This window comes from Phoxinus phoxinus (assembly GCF_949152265.1).
Source record: "Phoxinus phoxinus genome assembly, chromosome: 21".
Taxonomy (NCBI): Eukaryota; Metazoa; Chordata; class Actinopteri; order Cypriniformes; family Leuciscidae; genus Phoxinus; species Phoxinus phoxinus.
The window spans coordinates 12692685-12709467 of NC_136896.1; the positions used below are offsets into that span (position 1 = coordinate 12692685).

The 16783-nt window shown below is 37.0% G+C and overlaps 1 protein-coding gene across 8 annotated transcripts in view; it reads right to left on the reverse strand.

Moving 5' to 3' along the window:
* arhgap12b (Rho GTPase activating protein 12b) overlaps positions 1-16783 on the reverse strand; it is a 52940-nt gene continuing 36157 nt past the window's right edge. For 2 of the 8 annotated variants that reach the window (XM_079595290.1, XM_079595287.1), the window contains 16 exons: positions 15941-16081; positions 15754-15834; positions 14938-15063; positions 13406-13477; positions 13078-13139; positions 12041-12122; positions 11491-11613; positions 10664-10765; positions 9789-9887; positions 9582-9684; positions 9381-9497; positions 9163-9261; positions 8994-9071; positions 6959-7093; positions 5897-6002; positions 1-2028 (listed from right to left, as the gene is read on the reverse strand). In XM_079595290.1, the coding sequence (XP_079451416.1) occupies positions 1854-2028; positions 5897-6002; positions 6959-7093; positions 8994-9071; positions 9163-9261; positions 9381-9497; positions 9582-9684; positions 9789-9887; positions 10664-10765; positions 11491-11613; positions 12041-12122; positions 13078-13139; positions 13406-13477; positions 14938-15063; positions 15754-15834; positions 15941-16081 (1701 nt within the window). In that variant the 3' untranslated portion in view covers positions 1-1853. The remainder of the gene's footprint in view (positions 2029-5896; positions 6003-6958; positions 7094-8993; positions 9072-9162; positions 9262-9380; positions 9498-9581; positions 9685-9788; positions 9888-10663; positions 10766-11490; positions 11614-12040; positions 12123-13077; positions 13140-13405; positions 13478-14937; positions 15064-15753; positions 15835-15940; positions 16082-16783) is intronic. The other 6 variants (XM_079595293.1, XM_079595291.1, XM_079595289.1 and 3 more) reach the window with 3 other exon arrangements.

Here is a 16783-nt window from a genome sequence, read left to right on the forward strand (position 1 = left end):
TCTGCTCAAATAAACAGGATTTATTATTGTATTATAAATCACTGTATTAAAATGAAGGAAACGGTTGATAGTTCCCTGCGTCATTTCATATTATCAGTTTCTGCAATATCAAGATGAATGACACATGAACAATGAAAATAAACACTAGACTAATAACTCAGGCATTATCACTTTAATATTATCCATGAGTTTTTGTCTTTTTAATTAGGATTAGACATCAATTTCAGAAATAGCAGTTAGTCTGAAAATTACATTCAAAATGTGCAGTTCACAATGCGTGATGACGTCACCCCTCCCTCGCCCCACCTATCACTCATTTCTTTTTTTTTCCATACATCAACAATATTAGATCTTTTCACTTGTTATTGACACACAACTTCAAGCCATTACACTTCAACTATTATTGGTATTTTTCTTTGTTTGTACAACAGGGTTCAAGTTCTTGTTGAAGTAGTCTGTACATATACTTTCTGAATTTGGTTAAAAACAAGACAAAGGCGGCGTTCACCATGCGTACCTTCAGTTAACACTAACTGCAGTACTATTTCCAGTACCATCCTGTCAATTTGTTATCAAGCAGCTTTCCATCCAGGGGCAGAGCAGGAAACCGGAGATGAATATTTTTTCGGTATTGATTTGAAACTGTGTAAGGCCTAAATGCCAATATAAGCATCTCACCTTTCTTTTTCCAGTAAGCCCGAGAGATACAAGGGCGAGAGACGAGCTCTCTGACTGTTTTTGAGAGGTCTTGCTTTTGAACTACACAACACATATCAGGTTCACATCTGGAAAACAACCTGTTTCTCCTGCATACTGTAACACAATTCGGCACAACACAGTCCATTTATTCCAAGGAAACAACACAGGTTTGACCTCAAGCACGTGAAAGTCCTGATATTTCATTAAAGGGAGGGCCATTGAATTAAAAAGTTTCTCTGTTGGATAACACAAAAGACACAGTGTGATGAGCATGTCTGTTATCCAGTAGCGTGACGTCCTGAAGCAAGAGGCACGTGGCCTTTCCGGTAAACTTTAGGGAAGTGCAGATGGAGGGCAAACATGGGTGGATATGGAGAAAACACTCTGGGAAAAAAAGATTTTTCTCAGAGCCTTTCCCATTTGTAACAGGATTCCTGCCCTAATACTGATTATTAATCATTGTCCATTAATCGACCCCATTATCCTTCGGTCAGTAGTCATTGTCAAATAATACTGTCTCCTAATACAGTGCACTTTCAGCTTATTCCACAGGAAAAAAATGAAGAAAACAAAAACTCTGAGTCAGAGAGAGCCCAGATACAAGTCAGAAACGTGTCTCAATGAATGAAACCCCAAAATCAGATTTACTTTAAAACATTTCACAGCAAAAAAAAAAAAAAAAAACTCAATCTGGTGAGACTCGAAGGTGTCTGCTCAGACCGTTTTCATTCTAGTCGTCAATACTGGCTAAGATAAAGTCCATTCCAGTTCCCAACTTAGGAAAATATTCAAATTTCCCCCCCAAAAAAAGAGTGCATAAAGGAAACTAATGACCATCCATAATTGTCCAAAAGTCCATCCAGCTTATTCTAAGCCAAGGAATGACGATCCAAATGGAAAAAAAAGAGAACATTTTGTATATCCTCAAAATAAAAAAACAAAAAACATTAAGTGCATAAATAACCTTCCTGTATTCATTTTCTTTGCTTATATCCAGTCATAAGTCACAGTAAATCCACTCATGTTTGTTTATATACACTTTTAGGCTTGGTCCACAGCAGTGGTGCGTGTTTGTGCGATGGATATGAGATGTTAAAACTTCTGGCGTTGTATTCTCTGGATTGATTCTCAGGTGGTGTCACTTAAGAGATGTTCTACCTCCCAAAAATGTTTTCATACTCCAGAAGGATGAGTTCTACAATCTGGTTTTGATAGACCATATGAACCGCCATATTGCCTGTCTCGATCTCCGGCCTCAGCAGGGTTGGGCCGAACACGATAGCCACGCTCTGGGTCGTCATCCTGTTCACCTCGCCGTGATCTATCACTCTGAAAAACAGAGGGAGAGAGTCTGAGAGCCTGGTCTTACTTTCCTGTAAATTGTTAAAAAAAATACAAAAAAACATCATCAACAGTAGAGCTTTATTTTTTGCCACTAAAGAGCGTCCGTTTGTCTGACAAACAAATCACGAAAGGTGAATTTGTGGCAGGTACGGTAAATGCGTTTTTGTTTTCTTAACCACACCCAAAACGATCTACACCGCATTAAAATGACAAATCCTCCCAACGCCAGCGATTTTACTTTTTAATTAAAAATGTTTGGGTATTGTGCTTAAATTACATAAATACAGATGCCTTTTCCCTGCAACAGCAAAATGTCAGACCATAATTTTTCTGGAACGCTATGCCTCCATCCTCCATTTTGAATTACAGTAGACTGAGAGCCATTTAAATGCAAATGGAGCAAAGGCAAATGTCATTGTGCGTGTTTGATATAGCAATTACGATTGAGACTCAACGCCGGTCTCAAATTACATTCAGAATTACACAGTAAGGCACATCATACAACAACATGGGGAAAATGATTCACTCTATATGTACAGAGGAAATGGAGTTTCTTTGTTTATTTCCCACTTCATTTTAACTTTGAGTTGATTTAAAGAAGCCTGAAGTAAGTATACTAAAGGTGTGAAGGTGATGTCCCCATAAAAAAAAAAATCTTCTGAATTTCCCTTTGAGGCATAGTTCACCCAAAATATAATTGTCATCAATAACTCATTCTCTTGTTGTTCCAAACCTGTACGAGTTTCTTTCCTCTGTTGAACACAAAATATGATACTTTGAAGAATGTAAGCAACCAGACAGGTGACGGCACCCATTGACTTCCATAGTATTTTTTACTATGGAATTCACTGGGTGCCATCAACTGTCAGGATACCAACATTCTTCAAAATATCTTCTTTTGTGTTCAACGGAAGAAAAAAACTCATACAGGTTTGGAAGAACTTGAGGTGAGTAAGTAATGACAAAACTTTCATTTTGGGGTGAACTATCCCTTTAAATGATGTGCATGAACAGACACGTCTAAATATAGTGTTGTCATTTTAGATTTACAAGAGATTATGGGAATCTCTTAGCCTGGGAAAACCCAGACCACTTCCGGCAAATTTAGATTTGCTCTGCAAGTGGGTCTGGCAAAGAGCCCATTGAAACCCATTTCCAATCCGCCGAAATCGCGGCACCAATCAGAAACGTTTTACACGATGACGACAGAGCAGAGACGGTGACGCAGATTTTGTACATTACAGAGATGGATGCCGCCGTGGAACATCACAACATCACTCGTTCGAATCAGCTATCGCGTCTGTTTCAAGCGATTTAAAATGGTCATTTTCGTTAACACAAACAGATAATTGCTGAGAGTCTCGAGATGTTTCTCCGTCGCTCTGCATACGTCATGTCATTCATCGCTCTGATTGGTTTTAGATCTATCTGACGTCCGTTGGTGACGCCCCTGTGGAAATGAATTGTCTATGGAGCTTTGCCAGACCCTTACTCAGTTACAACTGAGAGGGTCTGGGTTTTCCCAGGCTAGGAATCTCTAAAAGAGGGAGCGAGGGACATTTTGACTGCTGTCCTTCACAAGGCTAAGAGCAAAATTAAAGTTGAAATTTACAGTAGAAAAGAACAGACCTCACTAGACCAAACGAGACAACTCCCCAAAGAAAGCCCAGAGTGATTAAAGATTCATGTGACTCTCACCTGCCACTGAGGAAGCAGCTTTATAGCTCATGATTATTTTAAGGTTTGGAATGGATGTGATAACAGAGGTGGAGTTAACAATTTATAGTTATAAAAAGTTACTTCATAAACCTAAATCGACAAGAAAGATAAAAGAGCAGTTTTAGCAGTGGATTAAAGACTGGGATGCCTCTTGAAGCACAACAGCATGATGCCTAAAAAGACCAGTACACTACTGGTCAACATTTTGAGGAGAAGAAATGTATACTTTTATTCAGCAAGGATGCATTGAATTTACCAAAAGTGACAGTAAAGACATTTAGCATGTTACAAAAGTGTTTATTTCTATAGAAGACGTATTCGTTAAAGTATTCTGAAAAAAAAAACTTAGTACATGAGATGAGAATCATGTGACACTGAAGGCTGCAGTAATGACTGCTGAAAATTTGCTGTCACAGGAATAAATAACATTTTAATATATAGGCCTATATATTAAATCAGAAAAGAGTTATTTTAATTTGTAAGGCTATTTTACAACACTGTTTTTATTTTTGCTAAAATAAATAAAGCCTTAGTTAACTTAGGCCCCGTTTACACGTACATGGTTATTTTGAAAAACGGAGACATTTCCCTTCGGTTGTGCCCCTCGTTTACATGCAAACGGAGTTACTCTCCTCTGAAAACGATTCTTTCACTCTGGCCAGAGTGGAGATTTTGGAAAACTCCGTTTGCACGTTTGCATGTAAACTGAGAAAAACTGAGTTTTAGGCAGTCGACGTCACAGTATGCGACAGAACTTGCACTGTCAAAAGTGCAAGTTCTTTCCAGGTTCTGATTGGCTAACGTGGGCTTGAGCTTCTCGTTACACTGACACCTATAGGTTTGGCATGCTCTTGACGGCATATACACGGGTTCGTGTAAACGAACACTTTTCTGAAAACGGAGAGGGTGAAATGTTTATGTAAATAACCGGCCACGTGTAAACGTAGCCTTAGACTTCTTTCAAAAACAATAAAATATCTTACCAACTACAAAGTTTTGAACGGTAGAGTAATTCAATTATGTACTCAGGTATTTTTTTTCAGTAATTTATTGCAGACATAAATAATGAATTGATCAGATATTCAGGAGTTGTTATTGATTTTTTTTATTTATCCGTCAATATTGAGATATTTACTTGTGCATGCTCATATCCTCTATTTTTACATTTAGGTTATATTTGCCAACATCTAAAACTTAATCTTTAAAAACATAATAATTTCATAAAACTGTTAAATGTAATCTTTATCAAATCTCAAAATAAACCATTCTCATACTAAATTCACTTTAAAACGGTTGATTTTAGTATTTAGTGTTTTATTTATTCAGGCAAAATGGCATATACATTTATTATCAGCCGGAATTGTAATATCAATACATAGTAAACAAACAAAGTAAGAAAACATTTTAAATATCAATCAGTCTGTTCCTGTCTAAATGGGCAGATCTATGCCAGAAAGAGGACATCGCTTCATGCTAATCCTCAACACTAGATGACGTATACTAAAAGAGCCTCCGCAACATAACAGTTGCGTTCTCCACATCTGCCGTTTCCTGTGAAGCTCCCAAGGTTGATGTCACAGTCGAGAGCTGTTTACACAGGCCGTTAACTAATTGAATTACATTCCTGCTGCATCACAATCGCAGACCTGGATTAACCACAGCACCTCACGCTTTCCTCCATACAGCCCTTCATGTTCTCTCTCTGTCACTGTCTGTGGCTCGTGCATCACACACACACACACACACACACACACACACACACACACACCCCGGTGCCAATGGACATGCATCAGTAGGATGTGATGTAGACCCTCCCTCCAGTCTCTTCCTGTCCCACTCTCCTGCTCCACATCTCTCTCTCTCTCTCTCTCTCATAATGATGTAGCTGGCAAGTCTCCAGGTCTGTCCCAGTAATGGATACAGTGAGATAACTCGATAGAGGCTTGCTGTGCAGAGCACCGACCACACCCTCCTCACCTCCAACAATCACACACACCAGCATGGCCCCAAATCAATAATGAATGATGATGGCTTGGAAAGGAAGGCTTATTAACTCAAAACGACAAATCAAGCCTTGCAATAAATATCCCAGTGTATAATACACAAAAGTTCCAGTAAAAACAATGTTCCTTACCTTTTTAGGTGTTTAAATAACGCTTTCATTGTTTCCTGATTGGGTTTTGGCAACTGTTTGATCAAGTCTTTTATGGATTGGACTCGCTGCTTGTAATCGGAGTTTTCTGAAAAACAAGCGAAATGAAAAAGAGCAGGATTAGGATACTGTTGAGAATGAGATGCTAGGGATAATCCAGCTCTGGGAACTGGAAAAACTATTTCCCAATCCCAAGTCAAACTGCTCCCTCTTGTGGTTGATGCGTTGTTAGTCTTCTGGGTGTATAATAATAAATGCTGTTCCCTTATTAATAAGAGCATCTAAAGAAAACATTTTTACACTACTGTTCAAAGGTTTGGGATCAGTAAGATGTATATTTTTTAAAGAAAAGTACACTTTTATTCAGCAAGGATGCATTAAATTGATCAAAAGTGACAGCACTGAAAAAAGTATCAGGGTTTCCACGAAAAATATTACGCAACATTTTCAACATTGATAATAATAATAGGAAATGTTTCTTGAGCAGCAAATCAGCATATTAGAAAGATTTCTGATTGATCATGTGACTGGAGTAATGACGCTGAAAATTCAGCTTTGCCATCTAAAAGAATAAATTACATTTTTAAATATATTTTAAAAAGATATTTTAAACTACAATATTTACCCAAAGTGTACATTTTTTATTTATTTTTTTAACTGTATTTGTGATCATATAAATGCAGCGTAGGTGAACATAAAAGACTTGCCGACCCCAAACTTTAGAACAGTATCGTACTTCTATAGAAGCAAAAATATTTCATCATATTTCATCTTCATTTTATTTAGGTTTCAATTTGAGTTTAATCACAGGATTTCAGATCTCTGAACCCCACAGTATATTTTTTATTAAAAAGTGAAAAGAAGAATTAAGAAATGGTAAAAGTTCAAGGAAAACCAAAACAACGACAAAAGCAAAAGTAATCATTTCTGAGCTGCTCAAACTTTCCCAGCTCATATGAAACCTAGTTACGTCTGTTTGTGAATCAATCAAACAAGTACTTGTTTTAAATAAAACATTCCAAACAGAGAAATAGAAGAACTCACTAATGGCTTCGACAAAGTCATTAAAGGATGTGTAGGTGAACAGAGGCTCCGGAAGCTCCCGGAAAAACATCTTCAGAGCACCTGTAGTCACGTGGATATCCTCCCATTTACTGTCTTCCAGATTCACCTTTTCATCTGCAGACATATAAACACACATTTTTTGTTTAAAGCAACTGTACAAATGTATGCTGATGATTCCACATTGTATTATGCTGCAAAAACTGTCAGTGAACTGGATTATGTTTTGTCAGCTGAGTTAAATATGGTTTCTGATTGGATAAAACAAAATAAGTTGGTGCTGAATATCTCAAAAACCAAATCAATTATCTTCGGATCGAGTCATAAATTGTCATTAATACCAAAGATGAATTTAAACTTGTCTGGAGAACCTATAGAACAGGTAGATAAAGTAAAATTACTGGGCACAATAGTGGATAGTCACCTATTATGGGTAGAACATATTAATATCATCGTGAAGAAGATGGGTAGTGGTATTGCTATAGTGAGGAAATGTCTTTCTTATGTCCCTACACACATTGTTGAGCAGGTGGCCAAATCTTTAATTTTATGCCATTTGGATTATTGTGCCCCCGTATGGTCATCCATATCTAAAGGTCAACTAAAGAAATTACAAACAGTCCAAAACAGAGCTGCCAGGTTGGTTTTACATTGTCCCATTAGTACAAATATTATTAGTATGCACTGTCAGCTCTCATGGTTAATGGTGGAGAAAAGGCTGGTTTTTAATACCTCTAAGTTTTTTAGAAACATTGTCTTTTCTTCTCAACCATTTATTTTATATAACCAAATTGTTAGGTGTGATCAGGTACATTCACATTTGACTAGGTCTGCAAATGATGGCCTGATGATGTTACCATGCCCAACATCAAATGCTTTAAAGAAAACTGTTATTTATCGTGCCATCACTCATTGGAATAATTGCCCATTGAATATACGAAAAATTAATGGCAAAGACTCTTTTAGGTACCATCTAAGAATGCATCTTTTAAAATTGTAAGGAAAGGACATATTTACTTTATGAGTGTAATAATGGTTGTATTGAATTGTTTGAATTAATTTATGATGTGGTAATGATGTTTATAATTTTGTGCTGTTTTCGTTTTGACATTGTTGTGTGATTTCTTTTTGTGGACCCCAGGAAGACTAGCTTGTTTACTTTGGTGACAGCTAATGGGGATCCTTTTAACAATAAACAATAAACACCCTTTATAACATGGAGAAACGTTTAGACCACTGGATAAAGTATGAGTCCATTTCTGTCTGAATGTTTGTTTTTAGCTTTCAGTGTAGGAACCGTTTGTTTTAGTATAGTTTATATGCTATCATAATTTATATATGCTATCAGAATTGATCATATTTTGAATTAGCTTTAATTTTGATATTTAGAGTCTTCATTTTAATTTTAGTAATTTTGTTATAGGCTTTTGCCATTTTTTTTATTATTATTATTTCTGCCCTTTTAAATTTATTTTTATTTCAGTTCAGTAGTTTTAGTACTTATTTTAGTTAATAATAAAGGTAACATTTCAAATGATCTAATATTTACATATGAAACTCTAAAAAATGTAATACCGTGCAAATTTAAAAGGTGAAACTAATATATTATATAGACTCATTACCATCAAAGTGAGATATTTCAAGCCTTTATTTGTTATAATTTTGATGATTATGGCTTACAGCTTATGAAAACCCCAACATTTTCATAGCTGTAAGCCATAATCATCAAAATTATGACAAATAAAGGCTTGAAATACCTCACTTTGCATGTAATGAGTCTATATAATATATTAGTTTCACCTTTTAAGTTGAACTACTGAAATAAATGAACTTTTGCACGGTATTAACATTTTTCGAGTTTCACCAGTACATTTAATTTCAGCTTCATTTCAAATGACTGGAACTAGTTCTTAATAGATTTTATTTTAGCTGTAGCTAACAATAACAATGATTTGTGAGACCTGTTTGCGAGATTGTGTCATTTTACAACAAACAAACACAAAAAAAAAATTCCTACCATGATTGACGGCAAAGCGCAATTTCTGTATGACGGCCAGATTTCCACTGACCCTGTACAAGCCATCAACACTTAAGCCTGAGAAAAAGATGCAGAGAAATGAGACAGGAAGTGGATGTTATCTGAGAATGAGAATCAATCACAATCAATGAAACACACAAATAAGCACCTGTATTCTCCACATGCTCAATGCACGTCTTGACAAAATTCGGCACAGAAGTGCCCTCTCTCTGACACAAGTCCGTCAAACTGCAGCCAAACACTTGATCTGAGAACAGACAGGAGGGTTACCAGAGGTATCTTCTAACAGAACCACTTCCTCTCTATGCACATCATTCACAAATGCTTAAAAAGTCTTGTTAGCTGCTTTATATCAGGGTATGTTACCTTTTATGTAGCCCTTGTCCCTGACAGCCTGTAAGGTAGGTCTCCGTGTGAGAAACTTCTTCAGCTTCACTCTGGTCTTCTTCTGTTCAGACGACTCCATGCTGGGGTTCTTCACTACTGCACAAACACACACACAGGACTCAGCACAGACCCTATATGTAGTTATGATTTATTTACTTGACAAATGCATGTCCTCTGTACCTCTGTTTTTCTTTGAGTCTCTGGGGTCTTTCTCTTTGTCGTGTTTCTCAGTTCCAGGAGACTCGGGCATGTCCTCTTCGATGGCTTCATCGGACTCCCACGCCTACAACACATGCATCGTCATTACAGTGTGATTTTGAATAGTTTATTTCATGTTTGCACTGTGTTGTGTGTGTGTGTGTGTGTGTGTGTGTGTATTTCACTCACATGTGTGTTGATGGTTTCAGAAAGCGCTCTGAACCAGTCATTAATAACACTGTCAATCTCAGACTGAATCAGCAGCTCTGTGCCCACTCGTGTCTTCAGCTGCGGGGGTCAAAGTTCACATCAGGTCAGTGGGATCATATTAGGCAAAGGCAGGTGTCAGGACGGATTCAGTTACAGTAAGAAATATTGCTCACACTTTAGATCCAATTCTCAGTATTAACCATGACTTCTGCTTTAATAAACTTCTTAATAGTTAGTAAGGGAGTTGTTAATATTTAGGTACTGGGTCGGATTAAGGGATGTAGAATATGGACATGCAGAATAAGGCATTAATATGTGCTTTATAAGTACTAATAAACAGCAAATATCCTAGTTATACGCATGCTAATAAGCAACCAGTGTTACTGAAATTTTAGTTAATCTTGGAAAACTAATATTATACATGTATAGTTGCTATGTTGCTTGGCAATCATAAACAAGCTGCAATTATGCTAATGTGCCTGTATTACAGTAGGCTACCTGATGTAATGCATTTGCATTTTCATTACTAATAACTCGCATAATATCTAACAAATACTAAATAACTAATCAAATAAGAAATAAATAAGCTATTTGTTTGCCACTTTTGTCTTATAGTATTGCTGTTGCCTTTAAATAAAAAAAGTAATGGTTAAATTACTGTGAAATATAGTAATTTGACCAGGGTTGAGAGTTCTAGGCAATGTAAAAACAACCTGTACAAGTGATAAAAACCAACAGCATCTCATGGCTTATTGCTTTATCTTCTACTAATTCATCAGGAAATTGCTACAAATATTTACAGTACAACAATATTGATATTGAGGAATTCAGAGGTCAAATCAGCTGACTCTCACCTCAATCACATGCTTCTTGCTGGACTTTTCTTTGGATGCCCACTCGACCGAACCTCCTCGGAGGTCCACTGTGAATTCCGGTTTGGACTGGTTGCCGCCAAACTGTAATAACAAAGGTAAATTAAACAGCTCAGTTTAAATCCAGGGCACTCTCCATTAATAAATCATCATCTGTGAGTTATTTAGGATTGTCTTTAGTCCAGTGCTGTTAAACGTGAGCTATATTGTTGTTCCCGTTCAAAAGCGAGTTACGGAGCACGCTACATTTTAAGTGTCAATTAGTTATGGGTGCCAGGGAATGTCCACTAATAGGTTAGACTTGAATATTAAATTCACAATGCACACGCTTCACTGTTTTATAATTCATGGCCCAGGTTTGCAAAGAACAAACCTCCACTTTGTATGTTGTGATAATACATTAAAATAGCAGAAAATAAATGAGTCTGATTGTGCAGAAATGCATGCCAGCAAACATAAGGTTCTTATGCATCCATTTTCATTTACTAACTCAAATCAGTTTTAAATTCAGCCTCTCTTGCAGGAGGAACTGACTTCAAGCACAAAGCAGGCGCACAGGCAGAAAGTAGAACGTGCACAAATAAAATGGGAGACAAGCTGCCCAGCTCAGCTGATCTCAGAACAGCTCTGCATCGCATAACTTAAATTCAATTATAATTACATAATGAAATGAAATTATATCAAATACCATACATTTCTATCTTATGTGAAGCCATTACAAATTGCAGTCATCTTTAATCTGAGCAAAACTGTTCCTAGATCAGCATAGAGCGGGCACATTTATTCAGTTCAGAGAGGCTGACACATACAGGAGGAGCCCGGCCGCGTCTACAGTGCGTATAGGACACAGCAGGCCGGGGCTTAATCGAACGCTTCCAGTTACTTAGCAATGAAAGGAGGAGTTCAGGAAAGGAACCATTGCGGCAGTACGACTTTGAAGAGACAGAGAAGAGATGAAAGAAAGGAAAAGAACATAAAGAGAGTGATGATGCATGAAAACACACTCACAACACACATGGGAGATATAAATGAAGGAGAGGGGTACAAATCGCCAAGAGAGCTTATATTTATAGTGAATCTGAATACTACTTCATAACGTAAAAGCATCCAGGCGTCTTTTCGTTCACACTTGTTGAGTGCTGAACGCAGTTTGCTCAGTACACTCCTGCATAAATGCAGGCAAATTTGTGGCAGACTATGGAGGAGCGCGGCCAGCATTCAAAGCACGTCGATTGAAATTACGCTGTCAACTGTTACTACAGACTACCAAGGTCAAATACACTGATCTATCAATCTATTCAAGAGGAAAATTGCACATTCGTCCTAGAGCAATGGGCCATTGTAACCTGGCATACATACCCAGCTGGTGGCGCTGCCCTGACCCTTTGCAAAGAGTAAAGAGGATCCCTGCAGGACAGTCCATGTGGAAGCCCAATTCTTCCTGCAGGACAACAAAACAAGAGCATCTGTGTCACTATTCTAAAGATCAAATGAGAAAGTGCTCCTATTATGCAATTGTAAAGGCTCCTAATTTAGTTTTGAAGGTCTCCTACAATAGATTTACATGCATCCAAGGTCAAATTTTTTTTTTCTCATCATATATATCGCAGTATCACCTCTTTTCTCAGTGTCTGATACGGTTTGATCAAGCATCAACCCCTTCTTTTACTCTGCTCTGATTGGTCAGACTGTTCAGAAAACAGAGCATGACGGAAACAAAACGTCCATTACCATATTTGAGTTTCAGCTCTGGAAGCTTCTTTGGCACTTGTATACATACACAGTGATACGAACAGTAATGATGGCGTCTGTTTTACCGTATCAAGTCCTCATTTTCAGAAAAAGCAAGTAAAGTGGATTTGCTTCCGCAGTGCAGAAAACAGCGCCTTCTTGACATGTTGACAACACGAACCGAACTCTCACAGTCTTTCAGCTACAGTGTTTGAGGGCGGGTCAAAGTAGACGTTGTTCGCGAACAGCCAATGAGGACCATACAGTAGGTCGGCATTATGCAAATGTGTTACAAACCTGCGTAGGTTTGTAACGGGAAGTGAGACTGAAATGACTGAAAACGCATTTCGGCGGTTCAGAATTGGTTCTTTTAGGAGACAATAACTTTATTTGTCGTTTACTTTGATCTTTGAAACTTTGCAGACCTTTAATATTCACAAACAGCTGTATTACATACCGCAATAAAGGTAATATTTGAAAAAACACAATTAACCACTTTAATGGCCATTTTTTTAATTTTAGCACAATTCATTATTTGTAGCATCAACCAATATTAAAGGCCACAAAAAGGTTTTTTCTTTTAAGAAAAAATAAAATTCTGCATAATGCATAAATATCACCATTTTAGTAGATCTATTTCCCCATACCTATTAAAGATAAATTACCTGACTTTCTTGCCATGTTCAGTGATCTTGGTGACATTGAGAACACCACACTTTTCTGAGGGCTACAGAGAGGAGAAAAATGAAAGGAAATGAAAAAATAACCCATTAAACAAAGAGTAAATAAATACATAAAATAAGAATACTGTATTATTAAAATGATTATAATACTATATACCGTGGTATAAATCATTATTATTATTATTAGCAGTAGTATTTAAATCAGGCAATTTAAATTGCATTGTTAATTCTGATGACAACATGCATTTAAAAGAGAACTGAATGTTACTACACTGAAAAGGCACATTCACAGGTTATGGGTTATACTAACGGTAGAGGGGTGTTTTGGTGAAGAGGGGCAGGAGTCTGATTCAGGAGAGTTGTGTTTGGCATTTACAGACTCCTGTAAGTCATAAAGCAGAAAACGTGCAGTGTTAAACAGGGCTAGAGGATGAATATAAAAAGAGGTTAGATCCATTCTAAAGGTAGTTAAGAATTTCCTAAGAGAAAAGGGCTGGTGTTTACATGACAGATAACGGTAAGAATCACGGTTATCTCAAATCTTGAATTATTTGTTAGAACTTGGACAACATGTTGTTGACATGTTAGTAATAAAAGAAGTTAGTATAAAGGCAGCAGACGCAAGCATACACGAAATAAGCACACCCAGATAAATCATGTACAAATCACGGAGAGCACATTTTGAGCAGGTTTTGATTAACCCAACTGATTTATTTCCTTGATTCGCATGAAAACACTTCAATTTGGGAAGTGAAGAAATCAAGACGTCTGTAATCACATCTGATTGGTTACAGCATAATGAGGTGACTAACTTCTCTGTACAGTGACAGACCGAAGCCCCCGGTGAGGCGGTTCACGCTGAACCATCTGTTTTTGAATGGCAGCTGGAATAAAAACCATTGTGTGACACAAGAGCAACATAACGTCAGGCTTGTTTCATTTAGCATCTTTATAGAACCAGCATGATTGAGTGATAAAAATAAAATACAAAACACATGCACTGAGGTTAAGAACTCACACTCTCCTATAGGAAATATACTTGGTATGTGTTAATCTTAACTGGCATCTGTGTGGGGGGAAAATGACTTTGAAAGGCTCCTTATTGGCTTTTAGGCTTCATGCTGGTTTTCATAGTAAAAGAGGTCCTGAGAGTTACATAAATGGAGTCAGTGTTTCCCACAGGATTTTGGGAAACTGTGGTGGGTGGACCTCGGACTCTTAATGAATGGGAAGCAGAAGCACTGACATCTATTTGTGGCAGTCATTGTTGATATTGTAGTGGGCTGCCACAAATAAATCAATATATGGGAAACACTGGGAGTCAATAATAACAATAAAACACCCAAAAAGTCATAACCTAGGGCAATGAACATCAAAGCAGTTATGTTACTTTCATTAAGTGCTGGTCTTGTGGAATTGTTTGTTTCATTATATAACACACACACACGTTTTATTGAGTAAATAAATACTAAGAACAGCCAATAATATTAGGAAGCACAACCATTTTCAGCTGTGATCGTAATAAGAAATGTTTCTTAGGCACTAAAGAATTATTAGCATATTATAATTATTTCTGCAGGATCATGTGACACTGAAGACTGGAGTAATGATGCTGAAAATTCAGCTTTGCCATCACAGGAATAAATTACATTTAAAATATTGTCAAACAGAAAATGGTTATTCTGCATTTGAATCATATTTCACAATATTTTACTGTATTTTTTAGCAATTAAATACATACTGTATATAATTGTATGTATATATTACACAAAAGAGAGCTGTAGACTGTTTGGTTGTGCTAAGGAAGAACACTTGTTTGTGTCCAACAACATAGACGTGTACCTTATCAGTGATGTCCAGCACATATGTGCTGTGTCTCCACTTGGTCAGCACAATGGGCTCCTGCTGCTTCCTTTCCAAACTGTGACTCTTAGGAGCTTCTTCAGAGATTGGAGGAGAGAGATTATACTGGGAACAGACAGGAAGGAAAAGAGAGAGTGAAAGTGTTAAAACCATTGATTAAAGCCAGAGCTGACTGGAAATGGGGAGGGGGGACTGAGTCCAGGAAGTGAGTTTTAAGGGGGGGGACATAGTTCCAGTTAAAAATGTAGAGGATTTCCATCTTTTATCCACATGAATAGCCTCCAAACACTGCAAATTTCATAAATATAGTGGGATTTTCTGCATCTATTTATACACAATTCTACAATGTTTTGAAGAAACTAACAAAAAAGGTTGGTTAATTTATATATGAAATAAGTATAGACAGTGATAAAAAACACAGAAAAGAATAGAGAACAGCCGCTGTCGTACCTCTCCCCTCACCGTCCACAGTACCATGTGCGCCGCTCAGATCCCCTCGTCCGAACATAAGCCCGCCCAACACGCACAGCATGTGTGTGTGTTTGTGATATGGAATGAGTGTAAGAGTATGTGTAATAAAAGAAGAGAGTGTGCTCCGATAAACAGTGCCTCTGAGGCACTAGAGACACTGATCTCGACTAACTCGATTAGGGAATCAGGGTTACTTTTAGATTTTCCTGGTAAACCTCCAACCGTTCTGGTTAACACTAGAGCTAAAGCAGGCAATAAACACAACATGATTTAAAGACGGGAGAAAGACTGTCTGGGTGTACCTCTGAAAAAAGTTTAACTTACTTTTGGTAACTCCCATTCTGAACGGGATCCATCGGCACTGTAGTAATACGGCCGTCCTTGTTCATCCACATGCTTAATCCACTACCAAGCAAAGAAAAATATCTGTTACACTATGTATCATTCATAACAAAAAAAGGTGTGTTAATTGGTGTGAGATTTTTGGTGTGTACGCAGATCTTTCCAGCACCTTTTCATTGGTGTATTCAGATACGTAGAGTGTGTGGCCATGTTCATCCAGTTCCTCAGACCAGCCTCTAGGGGGTGATCCGTACTGACTGTCTGACTGACTGGAGTGTGTACTGGGACAGTTCTCCTCAGAGGACAAATGCTAGTTTTAGAGAATGAGAAAACAAAAATGGCAGAAAGACAAAGTGAATCATAAAAAAAAAAAAAGATAAAAGATAAAATCCATTTAAGTAGCTTCGACACTATAGCACGGTGCTAACAACACTGGCAACGTTTTATATTTCCATGAAATAAACAGATGCAATGTAAGCCATTTTGAATAAAAACAAATGTAAATGTTACTTTTTCAAAAATTATTATTATTATAAAATAGTATAATGTTTAAATGGTAGTAAATAACATTAATATTATTATTGTTATTAACGGTAATAAATAATACATAATTAGTATTTAATTATTTTTTAATAAATACAAACACAATAATAACGATAATAGTTCAAATTATTATTATTTAGAAAAGAATAATACATTTTAAATATCTGCAACCGATAATATTTTAACTGATAAACAAAATAAAATCCCCACTTTTATTACACCCAAATTTACGTTCTCACCACTAGATGGCAGCTATGGACAATGGAAAGAGTGAAACTTAGATCGAAACTTCAGATAAGGCTGTCCTAAATGAGCTCTAAATGAGTCCTAAATGAGAAATGGGTCAAACTATTTGCTCTCGTAAACACAGACATGCATGCATGTTAGCTCAGTATCCAGAAAAACTTAACTAACATTATTTTTGTCATTTTAACCAATAAAAATCCTATATAATAGTAGCTAATATCAG